The 26,806-nt window shown below is 56.8% G+C and overlaps 1 protein-coding gene across 4 annotated transcripts; it reads left to right on the top strand.

The window, feature by feature from the left end:
- Window positions 1-208: 208 nt before the first annotated feature.
- DHCR7 (7-dehydrocholesterol reductase) lies at window positions 209-18,722 on the top strand. Of its 4 annotated transcripts, XM_047877227.1 has the most exons (10): window positions 240-273; window positions 1,702-1,734; window positions 4,337-4,466; window positions 7,426-7,529; window positions 8,096-8,318; window positions 9,679-9,769; window positions 10,570-10,783; window positions 13,305-13,509; window positions 14,297-14,428; window positions 17,470-18,722. In XM_047877227.1, the coding sequence occupies exons 4-10, from the start codon at window positions 7,432-7,434 to the stop codon at window positions 17,932-17,934; spliced, it is 1,428 nt and encodes a 475-aa protein (XP_047733183.1). In that variant the 5' UTR covers window positions 240-273; window positions 1,702-1,734; window positions 4,337-4,466; window positions 7,426-7,431; the 3' UTR covers window positions 17,935-18,722. The 4 variants fall into 4 exon arrangements, with proteins under 4 accessions (XP_047733182.1, XP_047733183.1, XP_047733181.1 ...); XM_047877226.1 differs by lacking the exon at window positions 1,702-1,734 and having other exon boundaries at window positions 209-273; XM_047877225.1 differs by lacking the exons at window positions 240-273; window positions 1,702-1,734 and adding an exon at window positions 398-419.
- Window positions 18,723-26,806: the final 8,084 nt, after the last annotated feature.

Genomic DNA, 26,806 nt, shown 5'->3' with positions numbered 1-26,806 from the left:
GGGTCCCGCTGGCGCCGCCCGCCCGCCAGCCGCGGGGCGGGCCCTCGGCCGTCAATCTCGCGGCCCGCCGGCGCCGAGTGGCGCCTGCGGTGGCCCGGAGTCAGCTCAGGGGGTGGGGCGAGGCGCGCGGCCAATCGCGGGTCTCGGGGCCGCCGGCCGCGCCGGGGCCGATTGGTCGTCCATAGGAACGCGTCTGCCTGGGGGCGGGGCTTCGGGTGGGCCCTGCCAGGCCGGGACTCCGGGACACGGGCGGGTTCGGAGCCGGGCGCTCAGGTGAGCGGGGGCCGTGCAGCAGGTGGGGGGCCCGCGGGTCGGCGGGGCGTGCGCGGGTCGAGATGCTGTGCGTGCAGGTGAACCGGCGGGGGTGGTCGAGGGCGGGGTGCCCGCTCTGTGCCCCCCTGAGCTCTTCCTGCAGCAACGTGAGTAAAGAACCGGGCGCCACATCGGGTGCCCAGATTTAAGACGCGGGCAACGAGGGGCTGCCCAGTGGAGGGAAGAGGACCTTTTGTATCCTCTTGGTAGCGGAAAATGACCCGCTCAGAAGAGCGCAATTCGGCGACTTTCTTGATAAAATGTTGAGGAGTCTTTTTTTTTTTTTTTTTGGATGCATATCCAGTTTACTTATTTATGTATTTATTATTTAATTTATTTTTAAAATTGACATCCAAGTTAGTTAGCATATAGGGCAACAGTGATTTCCAGAGTAGATTCCTTAGTGCCGCTCCCCCATTTAGCCCCTCCCCCCTCCCACAGCCCCTCCAGCAACCCTCTGTTTGTTCTCTGTATTTAAGAGTCTCTTGTGTTTTTGCTCCCTTCCCTGTTTTTATATTATTTTTGCTTCCCTTCCCTTATGGTCATCTGTTTTGTCTCTTAAAGTCCTCATATGAGTGAAGTCATATATTTGTCTTTCTCTGCCTAATTTCGTTTAGCGTAATACCGTCTAGTTCCGTCCACGTAGTTGCAAATGGCAAGATTTCATTCTTTTTGATGGCCGAGTAAGACTCCACTATATGTATATCCCACATCTTCTTTATCCATTCATCCATCGATGGCCATTTGGGCTCTTTCCATCCTTTGGCTGTTGTCGATAGGGCTGCTATAAACATGGGGGTGCATGTGTCCCTTCGAAACAGCACACCTGTATCCCGTGGATAAATGCCTCGTAGTGCGATTGCTGGGTCGTAGGGTAGTTCCATTTTTAGTTTTTGGAGGACCCTCCACACTGTTTTCCAGCGTGGCTGCACCAGCTTGCATTCCCACCAACAACGCAAAAGAGACCCTCTCTCTCCGCATCCTCGCCAACATCTGTCGTTGCCTGAGTTTCTCCTGTGATGAGCCATTCTGGCCCGTGTCAGGTGGTGTCTCGCTGTGGTTTTGATTTGTATTTTCCTGATGATGAGTGACGTGGAGCATTTTTTTATGTGTCGGTCGGCCATCTGGAGGTCTTCTTTGGAGAAGCGTCTATTCATGTCTTTTGCCCATTTCTTCTCTGGATTATTTGGTTTTTTGGGTGTTGAGTTTGTGAAGTTTTTTATAGATTTTGGATACTAACCCTTTATCTGATGTGTCGTTTGCAAATATCTTCTTCCATTTTGTCGGTTGCCTTTTAGTTTTGCTGATTGTTTCCTTCGCTGTGCAGAAGCTTTTGATTTTGATGAGGTCCCAATAGTTCATTTTTGTTTCTGTTTCCCTTGCTTCCAGAGACGTGTGGAGTAAGAAGTTGCTGCGGCCGAGGTCAAAGAGGTTTTTGCCTGCTTTCTCCTCGAGGACTTTGATGGCTTCCTGTCTTACACTTAGGACTTTCATCCATCTTGAGTTTATTTTTGTGTCTGGTGTAAGAAAGTGGTCCGGGTTCATTCTTCTGCGTGTCGCTGTCCAGTTTTCCCAGCACCCCTTGCTGAAGAGACTGTCTTTATTCCATCGGATATTCTTTCCTGCTTTGTCAAAGATTAGTTGGCCATACGTTTGTGGGTCCATTTCTGGGTTCTCTGTTCTGTTCCATTGACCTGAGTGTCTGTTCTTGTGCCAGGACCATACTGTCTTGATGATGACAGCTTTGTGATACGGCTTGAAGTCCGAGTCTGGTTTGTTTGTTTTTTTTTTCCCAAAAATACATGAATGGCTGGGTTATGGGCGATGAGAAACAGGGGCCGTGAGAGGCCCGTTGTAAAGTTCAGAATAACTGCTGATAACAGCTAATCTTCCTGGGTGCAGTGCCAGGTACTATTCTAGCAGGCAGCCAAGAGCGTTTCTTGGAACCTTCTCTGAACAGCACCCGGTCGGGTTTGGAGACTTGTTAGTCTGAGAGTAATAGAGACTGAGAAATACAGACCTGCCCAAACTGAACCTAAGATGAAAACGGATGATAAAGATCAGAATCTGTGAGAGGGTGATTAGCTGCTCTCCTGGTGCGAAGACAGTTCTTTCCAGAGGCCGGGTAGACCTGCCTGTCCACCCAGCATCTACTCATAGGAATTTATGGGGTCCAGGAGGGCTCTGAGCACTCGGTGCCATGACCTCATATCCTTGAGTAAGTGGGTGACAGCTGCTTTGTGGCTGGCAAGTGTTGCCACAAGTCGAATTCTAAGCGAGCAGCAGGATCCGGTCCTGCTGAGAACTCACAGCCTTGATGGTGACCGAGGGACCCCCCCCCCGGGCATTTACTGCACCAGCCCCCAGGATCTCTGCCATGGTCCTGGTGTCTAGTGCATCCCCAAATTACTACATCTTCAAGATGCCAAAAAGCTGCTAAGTCATCTGTTGTGTGGGTCTCAGCCCATAGATAGTGATGCTGTGGGCGGGAATGCCCGAGGCACCCTCCTGGGCTCATGTTACTGTGGCGAGTCCCCCCTCCCCACCAGCATGGATGGATCACCCTTTGGGTCCTTATAATTGCAGGACCCACCTTAGCAACAAGCACTGGGGAGCTCCGAGGAACAAGGTTTATCACTCACAGGTCCTGGAGGGTACACAGAATGCCCAGAGCCACAGTGAGCTCATGGGTGGGGAGAGAGAGAGAGAGAAAGTGTGTGTATAGATCTGGGGCTCTGCCTTCTTTAGGCTCAAGGGTGGAGGCCTGAGGTTTCATGGGTTCACTCTTTATTGGCCAGTTAAAACATAAGAGTGGGAATAAGGGCTTGGGAAGAAGTGAATCCTGCAGCGGTCAGCCATCTTGGTCTTCTAGGGCTTTCTGAAAGGGTGGGAGTGGCCTGGTTCCTTCTCTGATTGTTTTGCTGGTAGCTGGGTCAAGCAGCAGCAATATGTTTATTTGGGATGGATGTCTTTGCCACAAATGCCTTGGCAGTCAGAAGCTTGAGGTCAGGCACTTAATACTGCGTCATCCTCAGACCCTCAGGACCGATGTCCCTTTAGCTTTGGCCCGTGGAACTAAAAAACCAGTTGAGGGGCGCCTGGGTGGCTCATTCGGTTAAGCCTCCGACTTAGGCTCAGGTCATGATCTCGCGGTCCGTGAGTTCGAGCCCCGCGTCGGGCTCTGTGCTGGCAGCTCGGAGCCTGGAGCCTGTTTCAGATTCTGTGTCTCCCTCTCTCTCTGACCCTCCCCTGTTCATGCTCTGTCTCTCCCTCTCTCAAAAATAAATAAATGTTAAAAAAATTAAAAAAAAAAAAAAAAACAGTTGAGAGAGCTGACCAGGGTGCCAGAAAGCCCCACCCATTTCCCTGGCTCATCTTTAGTGTGGGACACTAACCATCCCTCATCCAGCTTTAATAACAGAACCTCATGCGCATAGGCCTTCATGACCCCAGACACTCAGGAAGGTCACTGGGTCCCGTGAGTGTACAGAGGGCCAGGCTCCGAGCCCAGGTCACTCTTGCTGCTGCTCTGTGTTCTTAGGCTCTCACTGGCTCCTAGAATGTACCAATGGAATGTGCTAACTCTAGGGGGCTTGATTCGGGCTGATGCACGCATGAGCAAGCTTCTAGTAATGTTGCAGAGGCATACGTGGCCACTTGGTATAAGTCTTCAAAGGAAATGCCTTTTGGTTCATTGCTGTCCGTCAGGTCTGCAGCTGCCTGTTAAGGCTCATGTCTGAGGTGACGCTTTCCATGGAGATCTCCATTCAGTGCCACCCATTGTCATCAAGTACCTACCATTTGCCAGGTACTGTGTGTACCAGGCAAAGAAGCTGGGTGGTAATACTCCCTTCCTCCTCCCCTCCCGTGTGGGCTGTCTTCCACTTTTGAACCTTGGCACACTGACCTTGTACTTCTCACTTGGTTCCAACAGGCCTTGAATAAATACTGTGTGGGTCCTGATCTACCTTCGGTCCTGAAATGTCAGCAACCTGATGTATTTATCATCTTTATGTCCCTGCAGGACTTTGTTCAGTGGGTTGAGAAGGGTCAAGCAGGCCTTGTGAATCATAAGAGTCTAGAGATTTTAGAGCGGCCCATTCAAGAAGGAAGACTTCAATTTTGTTGTGAAATCCCTACACAAGAGGTTGGAGGTAAGCATGTCTCAGCACTGTTGTTCATGGGCATAGACAGTGACTTTTTAGCTTTGAAAAAGTAGACAGCTGGTTCATCAACTCCTGTCTGTGAGTCTTAGGAATAAAATAAAATATACCCCAAATACCTCCCTCTCCCCTGTTTCCACATACCTTTTGCCAAGAGTATGACTTACACGTTTATTATAGGATTCATTGCTTATGCCTGAGGGGACTCCTGGGTGAATGAATTCTATAATCTCAAAAAATACTTATTTGGCCTTATTTTAACCTGTAGAAGATACACTTTTTCCTTTTAGCAGTGTTTTCTGTTTGGCCTTTCCACACTTAGTTCTTTTTTTTTTTTTTTTAAAGTAGGATCCACACCCAATGTGGTGCTTAAACTCACAACCTGAGATCAAGAGTCTCATGCCCCACTGACTGAGCCAGCCAGACGCCCCTACCACACTTAGTTCCGAGCCTATAGGTTTCTGGCCGTTTTGTAGTTTTCTACCATGTTTAATCAAGGTGACTGCCATGCACCAGGCTCTGTATTCGGTTTTGGGGCTGTAGAGTTGGAAGGTCCATAAAGAGTTCTTCACCCTGCCTTGTACATCATGGACAGACATTCCATAAACTAACCTGTGAAAATTAAGTGATAACAGGTACAGTTCCCACACTGCAAATGAAAATGCTTTTTATCGCTGAAATTTTTTTTAACAAATGTACCTTTGTATTAAAGTACTTTTTCCAAAAGACATTTTTCCAAAAGAAATTAGTGTTAAAAGGCTGATGCATAGAATAAACAGCTCCCTACTTCATCCCATAGTCTTTGTTCCCAGAAGCAAATACTTTTCATTCTTGTAGTTACTTCTGTGTTGCTGTTTTTACCTGCTTATTTTTAAATGATTTGCTTTTGTCACTCCCAACTTCACATGTCCTTCTGCATCCAAACATCTACCAGCCTGTAGCCAGATATTACGTTGTTATGACAAAGTTGCTAGTATTTACTGTTAAGCCAACTAACGTACTACAATTATGGTGTTTGTTGTTGTTTTTCCCCTTTGTATGACTTCTGATTTTTCCTGGAGTTCGTGATTGCCTCACTTTTTCCACTTAAAAACTCAGGTTTTTATGCATCTGTCATTTTTTTTCTGAATGCTATAACAGAGCTTCATATATATCCATAATTTTTCTACACACTCTAACACAATAAAATTCATCATTTCCATTCTCCCTCCTGCTGTAGCCATTCATTTTGTACCAAGGTGGACTGGTTACTGTCTGGTGCACTGCACAGTTCTCATCCCTTCATCCTTTCTCTCGGCTTTCTTTTTGTAGTTTTCTTGGATCCTGTGTCTTCTCCGAATAATAATTAACCTGCAAATGGAATTCTAGGTTGCAAAAAAGTTTCCCTCAAAGTTTTTAAAGTTTTCCATCATTATCTTCTAGAATCCAACTGGTTGCTGACACGATTCTTAATCCTGGATTTTTTTTTAATGTTTATTTATTTGGCAGGGGGAGGGGCAGAGAGAAAGAGGGAGAGAGAGAACCCCAAACAGGCTCCATGCTTAGTGCAGAGCCCGACATGGGGCCCAATCCCATGACCATGATTTCATGACCTGAGCCAAAATCGGAAGTCAGATGCTCAACCGAATGAGCCACAGAGGCACCCCTCTTTTAGAGCTTTTCTCTAAAAGCCTTTAAAATCATGTTTTCTTACCTCCAATGTTTTGAAACTTCACTGTTAGAACTTATTCTGGAAGTGTAGATGTCACTGCTTCCCCCTTGGACAAGTTCAGTTCTTTCACCTTTTTTTTTTAGAGTGATTATTTATTGAATGCACTGTCCTAGGACTGGGTAGTAGAGCAATGGATAGGACACGTGGTTCCTGCCCTTGGGGAGCTTACATTCTAATGGAGGGAGGCAGTCAATAGACACGCACTCAAATAAATTAAAGAATTCTACATAATGAGAACATGAGAAAATAAAGTAGCAGGTGGAGTGCCTCAGCAGGGGACTACAGGCAGTGTAGAAGCACTGATTGGCCTGTATATTGGTTCAAGATGAATGGCTATGGGGGAGAGGGGGCATGGAAATGATAAATTTTATTGTGTCTGAATATGTAGAAAAGTTGCTGGTATGTACATTAGCTGTGGTAGAGCATTCACAAAAAAACGTTAGCGATAGATGCATACAAATCTTCACAAATGGACGGGGCGCCTGGGTGGCGCAGCCGGTTGAGCGTCCGACTTCAGCCAGGTCACGATCTCGCGGTCCGTGAGTTCGAGCCCCGCGTCGGGCTCTGGGCTGATGGCTCAGAGCCTGGAGCCTGTTTCCGATTCTGTGTCTCCCCCTCCCCCGTTCATGCTCTGTCTCTCTCTGTCCCAAAAATAAATAAAAACGTGGAAAAAAAATTAAAAAAAAAAAAAAAGAAATCTTCACAAATGGAAAAAGTGGGGCGCCCATTAACTCCAGGAAATATAAAAAGTCACACTAAGGAGGGGCCATTTTACAAAAGTCCCGAATGAGGAGACCTGTAAATTAAGTTCTAAGCAGAAGCAGCAGGTGTCATGAACGAGATGAACCATATCCAAGGGGCGTTAAAGACCCCGTGGAAAGTATGAGGAGAGAGGGGTGGGGGGGAAAGCAGGCAGGAGCGTATCGCAAGAGGCCTCGGAGCCATGGCTGACCCGGTTCTTCCGGTAAGAGGGCGTTCTGCCGCAACCTGGAGAATTAATCAAGATGAGCGAGAGAAGTAGGAGGGCCAGGTGGGAGGTTATTGCAGATTCCAGGAGAGAGAGACTGAAGTGCAGTCTACAATCTCTTCCCTGCCTGGAACCTGCCGTCTAGAACAAGGTAGCGAGTAGGCTAGTAGAAGAGCCAGTCCTGCAGAAGTTCCGAGCAGGGGCAGATGTGGGAGATAATGGTGGCTGTTCTCTGTGGGACGATCTGAGTAGGACGTGTCTTCTTTCCTCAGGGCCCAATGGCTGCAAAGTCCCAGCCCGACGCTCCCCAAACCAAGAGTCGGGACAGCTTTGCCAACGGTGGGGCTGCCACTCAGGGGCAGTGGGGCCGTGCCTGGTAAGGCCTTGACAGTCTTCCCAACTAGAAAATGGAGCGAGATCTTAGTGAGAGGTGGCCCACCCTTGGGATCTTACGGACCGATCAAAAACGCGAGTTTTATCATTAAGACTAACGAGAGATAAGCCGTCACCCATTTTGTAAAGTAAGGGATTGGAGAAGGAATGAAAAGCTGGCTAAAATGGGCTGGCTCTGGTGGCGCAGTATCCTGTTGTCTGTATCCTCCTTGGATCGGAGGGCGTGGGGACTCGGGAGTGGGTGAGTGGCCCCCGCGGCCCGGAACCGGAGAGCCTCTGGCCTTGTGGGTCGCGAAAGGCCTCCCAGCGTTCGTATTCCGGGCTCCGGGCTTCCTGTGGATGTCCTCAGATCTGTCAGCCTCCCCGGAGCTGGCGGTGGAGCACGCACATTGAGTGGTTCCTGCAGGCAATGGGGAGCCCTTTGCACCGAGAGCGAAGGGCTGTTGGAAACAACGGGACCCGTCCGCACGTGCGGTGCGTTGTCGAGGAGGCCACGCGGCTGGCGGGGGGGGGGGGGCCCGCGTGACCGCCTGCCATCTGCCGTTGCAGGGAGGTGGACTGGTTTTCGCTGGCCAGCGTCCTCTTTCTGCTGCTTTTGGCCCCTTTCATCGTATACTACTTCATCATGGCATGCGACCAGTACGGCTGCTCCCTCACTGCCCCCGTGGTGGACCTTGCCACCGGGCGCGCTCATCTCGCAGACATCTGGGCCAAGACGCCGGCCGTGACGAAGGAAGCGGCCCAGCTCTATGCCTTGTGGGTCACGTTCCAGGTCAGCTTCCCTGGAGGGTGGTTGGGGCACGGCGGGCGGGCGGCGTCCCTCCGGCCGGGAGAGTCCTGGCCGTTGGTCCGGGAAATGGGATCTGGGCTTGGGTTGGCGTTCTCCTTCCCGGGACCCGGCAGGGCATCTGGTGTCTGACGCACCTTCATTGGGAGCCTCCCCGTAGTTCAGGGGCGTGTGCAGCCCTGCAGGGACATGCCGAGAAGTAGGGAGCGAGACCCTGTGGGAGGGTGTGAGGCAGGGCTGGCCCGGGGAAGCCCCATGCACGACGGGAAGCGTATCTTATCAGTAGCCCATGAGAAGGAGCATTCTGGCCCCCAGAGGTACGCTCTCGGTGACGAGAGACCCCACTCGGCAAAGCCAAGGCCTGTGTTCCCAGCAGGTGGCCACACGGTCCTGGCCACGGACGTCCTCGACTCCGTTGTGACCCCACTGGCCTTTGAGACCAGAAGTTCACCAGGAAGGAGCTGTTTGCACAGAGGACCTGGTGAACAGGGAGAGCTGTGTATCATCTGAATCCAGGGAAAAGGTGGCGGGAGAAGGCTCCCTCCACACCCCGGGTTTCCTGCCCTAGAGGAAAGCTCCAGCCGTTCGTCACGGTTTCTCCTCAGGGTGCCAGCTTGTGGGCATTAGAGCCCCTCTCATTTCTGGTCTCTTGGTCCCGTTGGGTGAAAAGATGAGAAGGGGCAGCAGGAATCACAGAAGCCTAAAAGTAGAGATATCAGAGGCCTAGCGGCTAAAACAAACGTTACGCAGCCATCTGAAGGAAGCACTCACCTGTCACAGCGTGGATGGACCTTGAGAACATTCGCTGAGTGAAAGGAGCCAGTTACGGAAGGCCCCAGGGCGACGTGATTCCATTTATGTGAAACACCAGGGTGCGAAAGTCCGTAGAGACAGAAAGTGGGTTAATGGTTGTTGGGGGGGGGGGCAGCGGGAGGGGTTGGGGAGCGACTGCTAATGGGGGTGGTGAATGTGTTCCGGGTGGTGGTGCTTGCTCACTGTGTAAATGCGCTAAATGACACTGAAAATGTGTCACGAGGGCGACTTGTACGGCCGGGAATTCTTGCAAATTTTTTAATGACTCCAGAAACGTGAGTGGGAAGGGCTCCCGAGCAGGAAGTTCATTACTGGCTGCTTTGGGCCAGTAATGAACTTCCTGCTCGGGGCTCCTCCCCCTTCAGAGCCCCCGGCCCGCCTGCCTGCTGCCAGGGCTCCAGAGCCACACGCTTCCGGAAGGAGTACCCGACCGTAACCTGGATTTCTGCCACGGGTCGCGTCGGTTAACGAAAGCAAGGGTCCAGCAGACCCCCCAGGCCATGGGTCAAGCAGCTTAAAATCCCCACCGCAGGTGCTTTTGTACTCGGCGCTGCCTGACTTCTGCCATAAGTTCCTGCCCGGCTACGTGGGAGGCGTTCAAGAGGGCGCCGTGACCCCCGCAGGTAACCTGAACCCACGGGCCTCCCTTCTCCTCTCCCTGCCTCTTTGTTTCATGGGGCCTGCCCTCTCCCAGGCGGCTCCCGTCCCCAGGTGTGCTCACACTTGAAAGTGTGACAAAGTGACAAAATGAGTGTGAATTTTGCTCGGCCACTGCCGCGGCCCCCGGCCCCGATCGTCTCAGGGCAGCCTGGGACTGACTTGGCGGTGAGTTGGAACATCAGGCCCTTCGGTGAACAGAGGGCTGAGTGGTCCCCGGCCCCACGGCCGGTTGTCACAGCTGGGATCCTGGAGCATCTCCCCACCGAGAACACCGCAGCCACCAGCGCCGTCCAGGAGGGGTGGCTCCTGTTCAGGTCACCCAGAGCCCTGCAGCGGGGGGACGCCACCCCTGTCCCTGCCTGCAGACAGCCCCCAGGGCCGCGGGGAGGCTGTGGTGCTTGCTGACAAGTATGTTAGGGGCATCCTCACTCCCTAGCGAACTGCATCCGTCCATCCACCGTTCACCCACCCACCGGAGCTCACTAGGGAGAATCAGAACCAAAGGGTGAGTCTGCCCGTTCCCTCGTCCAAGGACCCCGAAAGCAGGAGCAGTTAATCCCCGGACTAACAGCGTGATGTGTGCTGCTGGCATTTTGGCCCGGGGCCCCGAGCTGTAGGGGAAGCTGACCGGCTTCCGGGCCTTGGCCTGGGTGTCCCAGACGGGCCCCCGAGCAGCAGCCGAGGCCCAGAAAGCAAGTAGGGCCTGGGCTGGCCGCCCGTTTTCAAGCGGAAACGCTTTGATTTTTAAATCGTTGCTCTGCAGGGGTTATTAACAAGTATGAAATCAACGGCCTGCAGGCGTGGCTCATCACGCACCTTCTCTGGTTTGCAAACTCGCACTTCCTGTCGCTGTTCTCCCCCACCATCGTCTTCGACAACTGGATACCGCTGCTGTGGTGCGCCAACATCCTCGGCTACGCGGTTTCCACCTTCGCAATGATCAAGGGCTACTTCTTCCCCACCAATGCCAAAGACTGGTACGTTCTTCGGCGGCTGGTCAAGCCTAACGTAGGATGTGGATGCTTCCACCCCTAACCTTTCTCTGTGACCTTGGGATAGGAGTCGTGAAGCCCTGAGGATCGAGAATCCTTGAAGGGGGAGCCTGATGGAACCCGCTTGATTCTGGGGAACATCCTTTCTATGTGTCTGGGGGCCTTCCTCCGCCTTAGGAAGCATGCAGTTGAAGGTGGCCAAGTCCATCTTTGGCCGAGTCGTCACCTGTAGGGCTGTCACGGGAGCAGGGAAGTCAGCCCGTTGCTTCCATTTGGGAACATGAGTGTGGCCTGGAACAATCTTAGTGAGGAGTGTGGTTATCTCGGTGGCTTCAGTGTAGCACTTCCCAGGGAGAGCCCTACTGGTTCGTGCCTTCTCACGGAAGTCTTGGGTTGTGCTCCCCACAGCCAGCCTTCTCTTCACCTAGCTCTTTATCCATCCATCCACCCACCCATCCACCTACCATCATCCATCCATCCACCCATTCACCCACCTACCCAGCCACTCATCCAACCCATCCACCTACCCACCCATCCATCCATCTATCCATCCATCCAACCAACCACTCATCCATCTAACCCATCCACCCACCCATCCATCTACCATCATCCACCATCATCCATCCATCCACCCACCCATTCACCCACCTACCCACCTACTCATCCAACCCATCCACCCATCCATCCATCCACCATCATCCATCCATCCATCCATCCATCCATCCACCCACCCACCCATCCATCTACCCATCCATCCACCATCATCCATCCACCCATCCATCTAATCCATCCACCCACCCATCCACCATCATCCATCCATCCAACCACCCACCCACCTACCCACCCATCCATCCACCCATCCATCCTCTATCCACCCACCCATCCATCCACCATCATCCACCATCATCCATCCACCCACCCACCTATCCATCCATCTACCCATCCTTCCATCTATCCACTCACCCATCCATCCACCGTCATCCACTCACCCATCCATCTAACCCATCCACCCACTCATCCATCCACCATCATCCATCCACCCATCCATCTAACCCACCTACCCACCCATCCATCCACCCATCCATCCTCTATCCACTCACCCATTCATCCACCGTCATCCATCCATCCATCCATCCATCCATCCATCCATCCGATCCACTCACCCATCCATCTAACCCATCCACCCACTCATCCATCCACCATCATCCATCTACCCATCCACCCACCTACCCACCCATCCATCCACCCATCTATCCTCTATCCACTCACCCATCCATCCACCGTCATCCATCCATCCATCCATCCATCCATCCATCCATCCATCCCATCCACTCACCCATCCATCTAACCCACCTACCCACCCATCCATCTAATGCATCCATCCGTCAATCCATCTATCTACCTACCTACCCATCTAACCATTCAATCCATCTATTCCATTCATCCCACTTGTTCATCCACCTGTTCACCCCTGTCCTTCATCCCTGGCTCCTTCAATCCCTCCATCCATCCCTCCCTCCAACAACAGATGTTGGTTGGGTTCGTCCTGTAGATGGGTGTAAGCAGTCACAAACAAGATTCTTATGCTTGGGTGCCTACATTTTAGTCCCAAATACATTTAGGGGCCCAAATAAAAAGAAAATGTGTTTCCTTTAACTCTTGCTCTTGGGAAATGTCTCTGGATGACGGTGCTTTGTGGTCTGTGTGGTAATTAGGTAATGAGGCTGATCTTCTATGGCTCATGCTAATCGTCTTTGCTGCTTTATGACTTTGTATGACTTTGCTGTTGTAGACTTTGTATATTTTGCTTTTCTTACTTAACATAACTGAGGCACGTGGACATGAAAATGTTTTTGCCATTAACACAGAAACCCCTATGTGTCTGCAAGTTATTCGCGAGGAGGGTCTCCATATCAGTCATCTTGGCTGATTCTCCGGTCACCCCTGGGGAGGGCTGTGGGGGAGGAACCAGGGCAATGAATGTCCAGCAAGGGTTAGTGGTGGGCCCCCAAGCCAGGCACCTTGCTCTGGACTCGCCACCCTGGCTCACTCTCTACCTGGGTGGGATTAATAATTTCACTTGCCCGTGGGGACCCGGGCACTGGGAGTCACCGCAAACTGCATGCTTGGCTATGCAACGAAATCTTCGTGAAGTCAAGCCAGTTATGCAGCTCAGCCACGCCAGGCCTCAAGGGGGCCTGGGGGAGGGTGGGGAGAAGCCCAGCTGGTTGAGGGAAGACTTAAGCAGAAAGTGTGCGCTTTCGTGGGACGCAGCGAGCACCTCCGGTGCCAGGTCTCGGGGTGGCTCTGCCGGGCCGTAGCCGAGTGCCAAGGGAGAGCAGGGAGGCCTTGGGAAGCGAGAGGGACCGGTGTGCGTCCTCCGGCTGCCCGCATCCCTGAGCTGACGCAAGGGCCAGGCTCGACGCCCTTGTCCACGTGCACACACGGGCCCCTTGTCGCGAGACGGGCTCCTTAGCGAAACGTATCTGCTGTTTCTATTTTCAAGCAAATTCACGGGCAATTTCTTCTACGACTACATGATGGGCATTGAGTTTAACCCCCGAATCGGGAAGTGGTTCGACTTCAAGCTGTTTTTCAACGGACGCCCTGGGATCGTTGCCTGGACCCTCATCAACCTGTCCTTTGCAGCCAAGCAGCGGGAGCTCTACGGCCAAGTGACCAACTCCATGGTCCTGGTCAACGTCCTGCAGGTAGCCTGTCTGTGGCCAAAGGGGAGAGAGCTCCAAGGCTTGCTGGGCCCCGGGAAATCCTGAAAGCCAGATGTGTCTTGAAGAACCTCACTCCACTGCTCTTAGAAGGGAGTCGGGCCCCTGCCCGTGCATCTCTGGGGAGTGGGCTAGCGAGCACGCAGCGAAAGGTCCCTCATTGTCTGCCGGGCGCCGCGCCGGCCCTGCGGCCTCACTGGGCTCGGGGCCTCTTTCCGGGAGACGCCTGTTAACAGCTAAAGGGTGTCGTGGTCCTGGCCACGTTCACGGTTTGTGGCCTCTGAAGCGTCTTCCCCACGTGGTCCCCGTGGGTCTCAGGCGGGGTGTGAGGGGTTCATTCTCACCTTTTCCCCAACTGTGTATGAGGCCGCTGGCCACCTGGCCGTGCCGGCTGCAGGGGCGGCCGGGCGAAGGACTTCCATGCCGGCGTGGGCCCTGGCGTGTGGGGCACCTTCCCCGTGGGCTGTCCCCAGCGCCTCCACGGTGCGCGACCTGCTCTCCGAGCGCCGCAGCCTGGGCATCACCGGCCGGGGCACTGCTGGGTGTCCCTCTCGGTCACTGTCTGTGGGCCCTCATCCGCTTAGACGGCAGGCTGTCTCAGGCTAAGGGCTCCCTCGCTGGCCTCCCGGGTCCCCCACGTCCCAGCCCCGTGGAGCACGTCACCGAGGAGCTCGGCGACACCCCGCGTGCCATCTCCTCATCTACGCGGGCGTGGTTTTCCCTGGGGCCCCTTGGTGGCCGTGGCCGGCACGTGACGGGTCCTGTTTTGTAGGCCATCTACGTGCTGGACTTCTTCTGGAACGAAGCCTGGTACCTGAAAACCATTGACATCTGCCACGACCACTTTGGGTGGTACTTGGGCTGGGGGGACTGCGTCTGGCTGCCGTACCTCTACACGCTGCAGGTGAGGAGCGGGGTGGCCGGCCTGGCGGGGCTTGCAGCTGTCCGGTCCCCAGGCACGCCCAGGGCGGCCCCCGGCAGACACAGCCAAGCACGTGCTGAGATCCCCTGTTGCACAAGTGGGGGACGGTCGAGGCTGGAGGCGGGAGGCTGCCCCGTTTCCAGGAAGAAGGAGGCTTGGTGCATTAGTGAGCTTGGGCCCCGGGACAGATACCATAGACAGGCGTGGACAACAGACAGCCACTGTCCCCGTCCCGGAGGCCGGAGCCCGAGGTCCAGGCGTGGGCAGGGCTGGGTTCCCCCGAGGCCTCTCTCCTAGTGCGTGGACAGCCGTCCTCTCCCTGTGCCCTCGCGGGGTCATCCCTCTGCGCGTGTCTGTGTCCTTATTGCCTCTTCTTTTTCTTTTTAATATTTATTTTTGGGAGAGGGACAGAGCGTTGAGTGGGGGAGGGGCAGAAAGAGGGAGACACAGGATCCAAAGCAGGCTCCAGGCTGTCAGCACAGAGCCCGCCGTGGGGCTCGAACCCATGAACCGTGAGCTCATGACCTGAGCTGAAGCCGGATGCTTAACTGACTGGGCCACCCAGGGGCCCCTGATCCCCTCTTCTGGCAAGGACCCCGGTCACACGGGTTCAGGGCCCACCCTGGTGACCCCGTGCCACCTTGCTTACTCTTAATAGAACCACTCTCCAGGTAGGTTCACATTCTGGGGTCCTGGGGGTCAGGGCTCCAACATAGGGATTTGGGGGGGGACACAGGTCAGCCCATGACACTTAAGAAAGATGACAGGGTGTAGACTTTCGGTAAAAAGGAATAATTTGGCTGAACTGGGTGATGGGGGGTGGTATTCATATTCACACTTATTCGAATCTTAATGCTTAAAGGAAAAGAGGATTTCTTCCCTTTTTTTGTTCCTTAAATACTTCACGAGGGTCTGTGTGGCACCAGGCATGTGATGGGGACGTGGGAGCAAAGGAGCCGTGTGTGGGCCCTGCCCGCTTCGGGCGCACGGCTGGTGGGAGAGGCCAGGCAGCAGGCAGCCCGGTGCAGGGAAGGGGTGCTGGAGACAAGTGGGGTCATCGGCTCCTGAGGGAGGGCCCAGGAGGAGCCCCCGGCCTGCCACTGGCAGCTGGCAAACGCATCCGGAGATAAGCACGGCCTGGCTGAGAGCGGGACGGCGAGGCTGGCGGGTGAGGACGTTCCAGATGGGTGGGCTGGCACGTGCCGTCTCACTGCACGGAGAATTCAGGAGGACGTCGGGCCCGGGCTCTGAGGGGGAGACCCTGTGCCAGGGAACAGCAGTCTGGAGTCCTCAGGAGAGGCCTGGCCTGCATCGCAGAATCGAGGTGTGGAAGCGCTGGCCTGGGGAGCCGCAGGGACCGGGGTTCAGACCGGCGGGGGAGGTGGCCTTGAATGGCCCCAGACATCCCTGGAAAAGGAGGGAGGCGCCGTGTCGGGGCCGGGCGAGGCCGCGCGGGGGCACCGGAGCGGCGCTTGGCGGTGTGGCCGGGCTGCTCGGTCGCTGACCCCCATCCGCCCGCCCTGCACACCACGCAGGGCTGCCCCGGGGCAGCCGGGGGGTGCGGGGGGCGGGCCTCGCATCAGGCTCCCACGCCCTCCCAGCTCCCGCGAGAGCCCCGGCTCTGCTGCGCTGGCTGCGGCAGCTTGGACACCCTGGCCGGGTGCCACCTGCTCATGTTGTGAGTGAGGACGTCCGGGGTCAGAGAGAGGGTGCGGTCAGGGCTCTCGCTTAGCCGGCAGCGAGCAGGGTGGCTGCCTGGGCAGGTTGCGTGAGAGTGGCAGGAACCAACGTGGGAAGGCTCGGTGACCTGCGCCGGGCCCGCACGGGCGAGGGGTTACGTGCTTACAGCCGGTCGTGCGAGGCCCGGCGACGTGAACTGGCTGATCCTCTCTGTGCAGCATCCGGAACCAGGGGCCCCCGGGGAAGCAGGGGAGTGGCAGCAGAGCTGGGCTGGGCCTCCGGGTGTCCCGTCCCCGTGCCGTCTGTAACTCCAGGTGCTCCCTTGAGTGCCCGTCACCGTCTGCCCAGGACCCGTGTCTCCACCTGGCCGCTCGCACGCTCCCGGGCTCCCCGATTCTGTGAACAGAACGATAACAGATCAAACGTGTACATGTACAAACGTGCATAGATCATGAGTGTGTGTGATCACACATCTGTGTCTCTCACTGTGAACCAGGCCTTGTTTCGGCCTCTCTTTGTATGTTGTATGTGTATCATTTCATATATCACATCATATATGTATCACATCACATCATATCACATATATCGCATCATATATCAATCACATCATGTGTCATATCACATCACAGCTGCGTTAGAGTTCTCTCCACACCCAGAACCAATGGGGGTGTTTATGCACACCTATGTGTATACATACAACTGAATGTATGCCTGTATACGTATGTGTGTATATATTCGCACATATATATACATATTCACACACAGGAGAGAAGCGGTAACTAACTCATGTGATCATGGGGCCCAGCAAGTCCGAAATCTTCAGGGCGGCCAGCAGGTTGGCGGTCCAAGGATGTTAGAGTCGGCTGGAGTCTGAAGGCCGTCCGTCTGCTGGCGGAATCTAGTCTTGTTCTGGCGGGAGGTTGGCCTTTTTTTTTTTTTTTTTTTTCCTTTAAGCCTTCAACTGATTGGATGAGGCCCACCTACAGGGTAGAGAACAAGCTGCTTTACTCAAAAGTCTACCAGTTTAAGTTTTATTTTATCTCAAAAAATACCTTCCCAGCAGCTATCTGGGCACCGTGGCCTCGCCAAGGTGGCATCCGGTGGACCATCATAAAATTACATTCAGATGATACTTCTATCGTATGTTACGCTTAGGCTACATACGGTGTGCGTGTGCGTGTAGGTACGCGGACAGGTGGGAAGGCAGGTAGGTACGCGGATCCGTTTGCCATGCACCGCGGCCGGTGCTTTTACTCACGGAAGAGGAAGCCGGCGTGTGGGATGGCGGGGCGGCTAGTGCGGGGATGCGAACCCAGGCCGTGCTGCTCCCTCTCGCCCCGCAGGGCCTGTACCTGGTCTATCACCCGGTGCAGCTGTCCACCCCCCACGCCGCGGGCGTCCTGCTGCTGGGGCTGCTAGGCTACTACATCTTCCGGATGGCCAACCATCAAAAGGACCTGTTCCGCCGCACGGACGGCCGCTGCCTGATCTGGGGCAGGAAGCCCAGGGTCATCGAGTGCTCCTACACGTCGGCCGACGGACGCAGGCACCACAGCAAGCTCCTGGTGTCGGGCTTCTGGGGCGTGGCCCGCCACCTCAACTACACGGGCGACCTGATGGGCAGCCTGGCCTACTGCCTGGCCTGCGGCGGGGGCCACCTGCTGCCCTACTTCTACATCATCTACATGACCATCCTGCTGACCCACCGCTGCCTCCGGGACGAGCACCGCTGTGCCAGCAAGTACGGCGGCGACTGGGCGCGTTACACCGCCGCCGTGCCTCACCGCCTGCTGCCCGGAATCTTCTGAAGCCCCGCCCCGTGGGAGGGGCCCCCGAGCCCGGCCTGCTGGGGCTGCCTCCCGCCTCCCCGCCAGGAGCTTGTGACTCCTCGTCTGCGAAATGGAAAGAGCCCGTCGCTTGGGGCATCCCCTCCCCTTGTCCCTCCGCGAGCCCTGGGGGTTTCTAGGGCCTGCGCCCACCGGCGGAAGTGACCAGCGTTTCCCACGCGTGTTCCGCGGGCAGGTGGGGGCCCCCCGCTCACCTCGGGCAGCCCGCGATGACGACGTCTGTCCTCCGTGTCGTCAGCCCGAGCTCCTGTGCTGCCCGGACATCTTCGGCTCCCTACCGCTTAGTCTCTCTGAATCGGAGGCGCGCTGCACCAAGCAGGGGCTCCTGTTTCGAGTCTCGGTGATTCCGTTTCATTCCCTGGTCTCTCACGGTTTGGGGGGTGCAGTGGGGGGACAGCCAAGGCGCACGCCCAGAGCATGCCGAGGTCCCGGCACCGGCCGTGGCTCCCCGTGTCCGGCCCTCTGAGCATCCGGCCGCCAGCCTCGGCCTGCCGGCCCTCTGCAAGGGCTCTGCCTGCATGCCTGGCGACTGCACACATCGGCTCAGGCGACCCAGAGAACCTGTGTACCATCCAGGGGGCCTTCTCCAGCGAGATCTGAATCCCAGCCTTGAAGAGGGGCATGTCTTCCAGGTGATTTTTTTTACTCTGGGCACTTGCCATTGACCCTAGGGTTTTCTTGAAAACTCTTTAAACATTACTGCCTTCGTTGACTTGGTAATTCTTTATATTAAACTTGCCCTGTCCAAACTTCTGCGTGGTTTCTGTCTCCCGATTGGGCCTGACCGGACGTGAGGGCTCCGTTTCCGGTACGTAGAGGGGTGATGAGCTGCTTGGGGACTGCTTCAGGGCTGTGGGCACTCACTGTGGGTATTTAGGGGACTGGCGCCAGCCTCCCCTCCACCGCCTGCCAAAGGAAGAAATCCCAGCGTGGCTGCCTGCCCACGGGAGTGAACAGAGGTGCCGGGAAGCAGGCACCAGGCTTGCCTCCTGCCTGGAGAAACCAGCCGGGAAGGAGGTGTGAGCAGGGCGGCGGGCGGGGCCGGGTGGGGCCTCCCCTGCTTCCATTAGGAACAGGCAGAACAGGCTGGTGGCTTCCCCAACAGCCCGAACGAAACCCGTGAGAGATGAGAGCTCGGGCCCCACCCAGGCCGGCTTGGAGGGTGGTTTTCCACCTTGCTGCTCACCACCCCCCACCCCTGCCGCCTGTTCATTCCAGCCTCTGGGCTGCAGGGAGGCCCAGGCGTCCTGTTTATCACAAGCCACATGTGTGGCTTGAATACTGGCCAGCCTGGGGAACCAGTGTCCTGTATGGCTCTGAGTAGGGCCTCAGTGGACCCTCCTCTTCCTCTCACATGGAGTGGATTCATTTCAAAGAGGCTAGAGTGTGCTGGTTGTGAGCTCTGACCCTGGGTCCGGCGTGGAGCGGCTGTGTGACCTAGATCAGGCGACTTACCCTCTCTGTGCCTTGGCTTCCCATTTGAGAAGTAGGCAATTACTATTTTCATGCCTTGCTTCGAGAGGGCTTCTCAGGCTGTTTGCAGAAGAGTTGTGGGTCCAAGTCTTGGATCTGCCCCTGCCCGCTAGCCCAGTCTCGTTCGTGGTAGCTCTCCCGAGCTGGGCTGTGCTGATCCGTGTTCTGTGTGCTCAGCAATTGCGAGCCTGGGCCGTGACCCTTCTTGCCGCTGCGTCATGCAAAAGAGGCCCAGCTTCTCCAGGCAAGGGCAGGGTGAGCCTGGGAACACCTCCTCTGTGAGCCGTGAGACTGGACCACGGGGGCCACTGTGTTACAAGACACAGGAAATTCTCAGGAGGGGCGAAGCCTCTGGGAACACGGCCTGCCTTCTGCCTCCTCCCTGGGAGAGGGGCTGCTGGACCCCCACGGCCAGGTGGGCTGGCCCGGGCCCCAGGGGGGCCAGCACAGAAGGGACGGTGAAGGCTCGTGGCCGGTGGCGAGGTGGGAGGGGGCGCCGCTCTGGAAAAGGGTCAGTCTGCCTCCCTTGGGCCTCGCCGGGCGTCAGCAGCCCCCAGGACAGGGCGGCCGCCGGAACCTGTGCGGCCACATCCAGAGGGGCCACTGCCCACGAGGAGCTTAAATGTGGCACATCCTCCTCCCCACTGGGCCTTGGAAGACAGCGGCCCTTCTCCTGGAACCCGCCGTATTGGTCCCCGCGGTGTGCCATGAAATGTTAACAGCTGCCTGCCTTCTGGTCCCTGTGAGCACGGGCCTCTGTCCCCTGGGGCTGACGGTGCTAAGAGCAGCTCAGGGTTTGAAGCGGCCAATCTCCAGTGACACAACCAACGAGAGGCAGAGGCCACGCTCAAACGCAGCCATGTTTGTTTCCAATCTTGCAGTAGCCTTTCCAATCCTGCAGTGGCCTCCAGCTTGGTGGCTGAAAACGACACACATTTATTTTCTCACGGGTCTGGAGGTCAGAGTTCAGAACGGAGTCTTAACGAGACTAAAATCAAGGCATAGGTGGCGGGGCCCCGCTCCTCTGGAGTCTCTCCGGGAGGGTCCCTGCGCGTCTTCCAGCGTCCCCAGGCCCGCGGCCCGGTCCCTCCAGCCTCTCTGCCTCCCATCCTGCAGCCGGGCACGAGACAAAAGTGAGCTCATGAGTGGCAGGAAATGCAAACTGCAAACGAGCCACGAAGATCAGAGAAGCCGGTCGGTGTTTCCAGTGATTCGAGGAATAAAAGTTAACACCGTGCGACACTTGGTCTTCTTGGTCCCACTGGCAAGTTTCATCAACTCCCCCCCCCCCCCCCCCCAGCCGGACTCTGCTCAGGTTGGGAGGAGGCCAGCACTGCGCACTGACAATGCAGCCTTTCTGGAAGGCAGTTTCAGCATGTGTGCACGGAGGCTTATACGTACGCCCCTTGCCCCTTTAAGTCAGCTCGAGAGGTTAATTGAGTGAGTTATCTTGTGTTTCAGTGTGGAATGTAATCCCCACGTCGCCTCGTTGTGTCCGCCTCGCTGTGCGTGTCTCTGTAGTTCAGCCACATCTCCTGGGCTGGAAGGTGGTGGCCTGCTGCGGGGGGCGTCCTGTGGGTCTCAGAAGCGCAGTTCCCCCTGGTCACCAGAAGCAGGTGTTCCAGGGGTATCCTTGGGTGGTGACTGGGCTCCATTTGCTGCAGGCGCGCCGGTGGGCGGGCCCGGCCTCGACTTTGCTGGTGGGCTGGTGGGCGGGGCCGGCCGCCACGGCAGGCATGCTGGTGGGCGGGCCCGGCCTCGACTTTGCTAGTGTGCCGGTGGGCGGGGCCGGCTTCGACTTTGCTGGTGGGCTGGTGGGCCGGTGGGCTGGTGGGCTGGTGGGCGGGGCCGGCCGCGACTGCCGGCATGCTGGTGGGCGGGGCCGGCCTCGACTTTGCTGGTGGGCTGGTGGGCGGGGCCGGCCGCGACTTTGCAAGTGCGCCCGCGAGGGTGGGCGGGGCCGGTCACGACCTGCGGTCAAGCTGGTGGGCGGGACCGGCCGCGATTTTGCAGATGGGTTGGTGGGCGGGGCTGCCCCCTCCTCCCGGGGCGGGAGTGGCTTTGGAGGCGCGCTGGTCCAGGCAGTGGCAGGGCAGCAGTTGCTGTGGGGGGACACCGGTCTTAACTTTGGAGAGGTGCCTGCTGGGGTGAGCAGGTTGGAGGGACCTGTGTGCAGGGGATGCAGGGGCAGGGTGAGCGGCGCTAGCGAGATAGATGGAGTGTCAGAATTGGCACCCACCAGCCAGTGGTGCTGAAAGAGGACAAGGAAAATGGTAGCCCACCAGAGCTTCCGTTCCTGGAGAAAGTTCCTGCAGATCCCCGCCCCTCCAGAACATGTCCTAAAATCGGTCAATAAATGTCCTTCGTGAATGGCCCCCGCCTCTGTGCTGGGTCTTGGACTGAGCAACGTTGCACGCTGGCCCTGTGAAGCTAGGGTCTTACATTTCTGTAGCCCTCCGGCTCTCCCAGAGTCAAGTCCGGCTGATTTTGAAAGCCAGACATTATGGGGGCTCATCTTTCCAGTGCAGATCCCTGGAGGGGTACTGGAGGTGGGTCTTGAACCCCTGGCTCCCCAGGAAGAACCTGGAAGCTGAGGTATCCACCCTCCCCACCCACAGATGGGTCCCTGCCCTGGGGGTTTTGTTCCCAACCAGCCTGCGTCTCTGCCCCACTACCCTTCCTGATGTGGCTTTTTCTGCACATGTTTAGCTGTGGCTGAGCTGTTCTGCAAGGAGAGAGTTGCTCTATGGATAGCTGCAACCTTGGTGTGTCTGTGGAGGTGGCAGGGGGGTGGGGGGGAGGTGAGCTAAGGGTCTCCCTCCTCCACTGCCTTCCCGTTCAGTCTGGAAATTACAAGCGTGATTATAATCAAGTTTTACATGAGATGCTTGCAGGAAAGACATGTATGCACCCACATGCTAAGACTCCTGAGAGCTGCGTGGTGGGGTGGTGGGTTGATTTGATCATCTGTTTTCCTGTGTTTTTATTAAATGTTATTTTTCGGTAACTCCTCTGTAGGGTTGCATTACAGATTAGGAATGCTCCCTGTGACTGGGGCAGATCTGAGCTGTTTGTAGACCTTCCATCCTGAGCGGGCCAGAGAGAAGAGGGAATCCGGGCAAGGGAGGAGGTGGGGTCTGCCCTGGAGATGTGCTTCCGGCAGCCATCGGGGCTGGGTTTCTGTGCTGCTGTGCACGGGACAGAGCCACTCTGGGAGGGACAGGGGCCCAGGCATGAGCTCGTACCTTTCTTGTCTGCAGGAGGGGTTCTGTTGAAAGTGAGTGTTGTTTGCCAGTTAGGTCAGGAGAGGAGAAAAAAGGTCAGGCCACGATGCAGTCAGAGTCTCTGGTTGTGGAGTAGAATACCCCGTGCAGTATTAAGGCGTGAGTCTGCTGTGCGTATTGCTTTTCTAGGGAAGGGCAGATTGCTTTTACCGCACAGAACCCCCCTGCCCCTTACCGAACGCCGATCTTCAAATCTATGAGGGAGTGTTTGCAAAGCATGCCCTGGGTGTTGCTTGGGAAGACCACAGTGACTGGGGGACAGGGGTGGGATGGGTGTGGACGGGCGTGGCTTCCAGAAACTTGGTGTCCCTCCTCTCGAGAGTCACCAGAGAGGAAGGACCCTGCAGACGTCAGACAGCTTCTGTCACCTCAGAATGTGGGTGGGGTGGGGGGAGTTTGCAGAGGGTCGTCAGTATGGCCACCTGGATGAACAGGGATCCTTCAGGAGGGCTCTTGGTGACAGGCAGGTAGCCAGGTAACCTCACCTGTCTCAAGACTTTACATACCTCCCAAACACTGGGACCTCTAAAGGTCCCTCTCTGATGCCTGTTGCCTGAGCCCCGTGCACATGTCCAGATAACACCCTCCACACCTCACTTGGGTGTCTAGAAGGCGTCTCAAGCTCCACGCATCGGCAGCTCCTGATGTCTCCCCCAGAATGTGCCCTCACGGGTGGTAAGTCTGCCCTGGTAGTTTCCTGGACCCAACCATGCAATCGTCCCTGACTCCCTTCTCTCCCCCCCATCCAGTCAGAGGCCAGTCCTACAGGCCACCCCTGCAAACTGCCTCCAGGGTCTGACCACCTCCGGCCACCCCACAGGACCCCAGCCCCAGCCTCCGCCCACCCTCAGCTGGAGTGGTGCCATGGCAACCTCAGGGCTGGCCTGCCTGCCTCTTCTTGCCTGGCGCCTGGTCTGTTCTTAGCCCCAGAGCCGGACTGGTCCTGTTAAACACGAGTCAGAGCACGTCACCGCCACGCAGCATAAAAGCCAAGGTCGTTTGAAGGGCCTGCATTGACTCAGCAATGTCCTCCAGGGTCCCCAGTGGTCTGCAACTTACAGACCTGTGCATGGGCTGTTCCCTCCGCCTGGAGCCCCCTCCCCAGATGTCGTGTGGCTCCCGTAAGGGCCTCGAGACTTTCCCGAATGTCCCCTTCGCAGTGAGGCCTTCCTGACTCGCTCATCCCGGGCCCCTGCCTTATTTTTCTTCACGGAACCTGCACTCCAGGCACAGAGTATCAATCACCGGCTTACTTTGTCTGCCCCTCCCCCACCACAGCCCGGAGCACAAGCTTGGGGAGGGTGAACCTCTTGTTACAAAAGTCAGGGAGGGAGGGCGGGGCTACGCAGGATGCGAGTGGCAGGACTCTTGCAGGCCCGTGGGGAGGAGACACCTGCCAAAGTGGGGGACCTGGCTGGTGGCAGAGTTCCACGACGAGGCATGGGCCTTGTCACCCTGCCCTCCGAGCGCCTTCGAGTTGGGGTTCAGGGGCTCACCAGTGCTTATAGCTCCTGCCCGGCTTCTGCAGGAGCTAGGTAGTCCTGAAGGCATGTCGCTTGGTGAGCTAGAGATAAAGAAACGGCGTAGGGACCAACCAGTGGCCGGCGCAGTAAGAGTGTGGGAGGCACAGTGAGAGGTGGCCGAGCCTTGGAGGTACCCCCGCCTGCCTCTCGCAATCTGACCACGGAGGCCCGGAGAGGTGACTGCACAGTGAGGAGAAACACTGCAAATCCTGAGACATAAATCAAGGGGAAAGATCTTCATGACAATTCTTAGGAAAGAGGCTCCTGGGGAGGGTTGGCTGGATGGGAGCGGGGGGGTGGGGGGGGTGGGGGGGGGTGGGGGGAGGTGGGGGGGTGGGGGAGTGGGAGGGGCGGTGCCTCAGTGCCCTGCCCCCGCCAGCCCCTCCTAAAGGCAGGACGCGTGGGGGCACCCTGTTTGTTTTCTGCAATTGCACATTCCTTCCATTATTAATTTTTAAATATAGGCAATATGCCCAGCAATTGTACTTTTGGGTATTTATCCCAGAGAAATGACTCTGAAATAAATCAGAAATCACTGAGAAGTCTTTCCACGGCCAACGGTCAAACTAGCTGGTGCGTCCATACTGAAGCGCTGTGGTCTGAGTGTCTGTGTCCCTCCCCACCCCCCCCCCCCCCCATCCATATGTTGAAACCCTAGCCCATCATCAATGGGATGGTATTTGGAGATGGGGCCTTTGGGAGGTAATTTGGGTCAGATGAGGTCGTGGGGATAGGGCCCCGTGACGGAATTAGTGTCCTTATAGGAAGAGGAAGAGACACGAGGTCTGTCTTTGCTTTGTGAGGACACAGAGAGCAGGCACCCTTCTGCACACCGGGGAACAGGCCCCGAGCCAGCCAGTGCCTTCACCTTGGACTTCAGCCTTCAGGGGGTGAGGATAAGTCGTGTTGCTCAAGCCCTCAGCCCGTGGTATCTTGTCCTGGCGGCCGAACCGACTTGGCCGTGCGGAATACAGCTCAGCGATGAAAAGGAGTGACTGTCGATGCACACAACCTGGAGGGATCTCTAGAGAATTCCACAGAGGGAGGAAACAGATCCCAGAGTTACGTGCTATGCGGTTCTTGTCATAAAATGATGGAACCGTAGCCCCAGGTCGTGGTGACCAGGAGTCAGGGGTGGGGTGGGGTGGTTCTGAAGGGCAGCATGCTTGTGACGGAATGTTCTGGAACTGCACCGCGGGGGTGGGCACATGAGGTCTTGCTACAACACAGTCACGTGGAATCACACACACACACACACACACACACACACACACACACACACGAGGAATCTGGGCGAGACCATCCTGGCACTTTGCATGTCTTACCATTGGGGGAAGAGCCCCTGGAGAACAGCCGGGCAGGGGGCCGGCAGCTGCTGTGGGTGCTTTCTGTGGAGACCCCCTGGGGGCACAGGGAGCTGGCAGCAGGGACAGAGTGCCCTGTGCAGACGGACAGAAGGGCGGCCCAGGGCCCGCGCACCCTTCCCGCCCCTAGCCGCGGGGCAAACGCCCTCCAAGTCCTTTCCACGCGGTAACTCACGCAGTCCTCACCCGGACCCCAGGGGTTCGCCGTTCCTGCCTCTCCTGTGGGAGGAAACCCAGCTCCAAAGTCTGCGTCGTTTTCTCCAGGCCCCTCGAGAGCTGAGAGCGTGCCTCCCGCGTCAGGACCCTTGAGCTTAACCGCCGAGCTGTGAGTCCTCTCTGCTCTCAGGAGCTTGTTCGTAACCTTTTATCTCTTTCTGTACGTGGAATTCTGTTTCCAAGCCCGCAGCGCTCAGAGCGGCGACCTGGAGGGAAAGGGGACTCCTCCAGTCGGGTTCTGGGCGCCGGTGATGGGGGCTGGCATCCGGGTGGCCGATCCGGGGTGTTTGCAGACATGCAGCGGGACCCTCGACACACAGAAGCAAGGCTGTTAAGCTGACCGCCCCCCGTGGCGCCTGCGGCCGCCTGCCGACCGGCAGAAGCAGCGTCACCTTGCCCCTGAGTCAGCACGGGTTCCAGAAAGCCAACCGCCTGTTTGTTCAGCCCTACCTGCCACGACGGGATGTGTGTGCCAGCCCCACGCTGGGCCATGCCCGCTCCCCTCCGCTCCGGGCGCGCACCGTCCTTTCCAGCAAGGTGCCCACAGAGGGGGCCCGCAGCCTCTTCCCACCTTGCCTCGTCCGGGCCAGGACGCCGGGCCCTCCTCCAGAGCGACACCTTTCCCTGCTGGGGGCCGAGCGCAGCTCTGTCCGGCAGTCGTGCCCTCCGACCAGCTCCCACCGTTCTCCATCCTAGACGGCGGCCTCCGCAGGTCAGGCTGGGGGCTGGGGTCCCTGCCGCAGGACAGCTCCGCGGAGGCCCCAGGCTCCACAGCAACTGAACCAGGACAGGGCCCAGGAAAAGTACGACGGCGAACGTGACAGCTAAAGACAGCATGCGGGGCCATCTCCGGCCGGGACCTCTGTCCGGGCCGGTGCAGGGCCCCAAGGCCACCCCTGCATCACAGCACAGTGCCATTGTGCTGCGTCGTGATGGCCCAGGCTGCCAGGAGAAGACCCCTCACACCGGCGTC

Source organism: Prionailurus viverrinus, chromosome D1 (assembly GCF_022837055.1).
Source record: "Prionailurus viverrinus isolate Anna chromosome D1, UM_Priviv_1.0, whole genome shotgun sequence".
Classification (NCBI taxonomy): Eukaryota; Metazoa; Chordata; class Mammalia; order Carnivora; family Felidae; genus Prionailurus; species Prionailurus viverrinus.
Note: the sequence above shows the minus strand (reverse complement) of the source record. Positions and strands in the feature narration are given on the sequence as shown.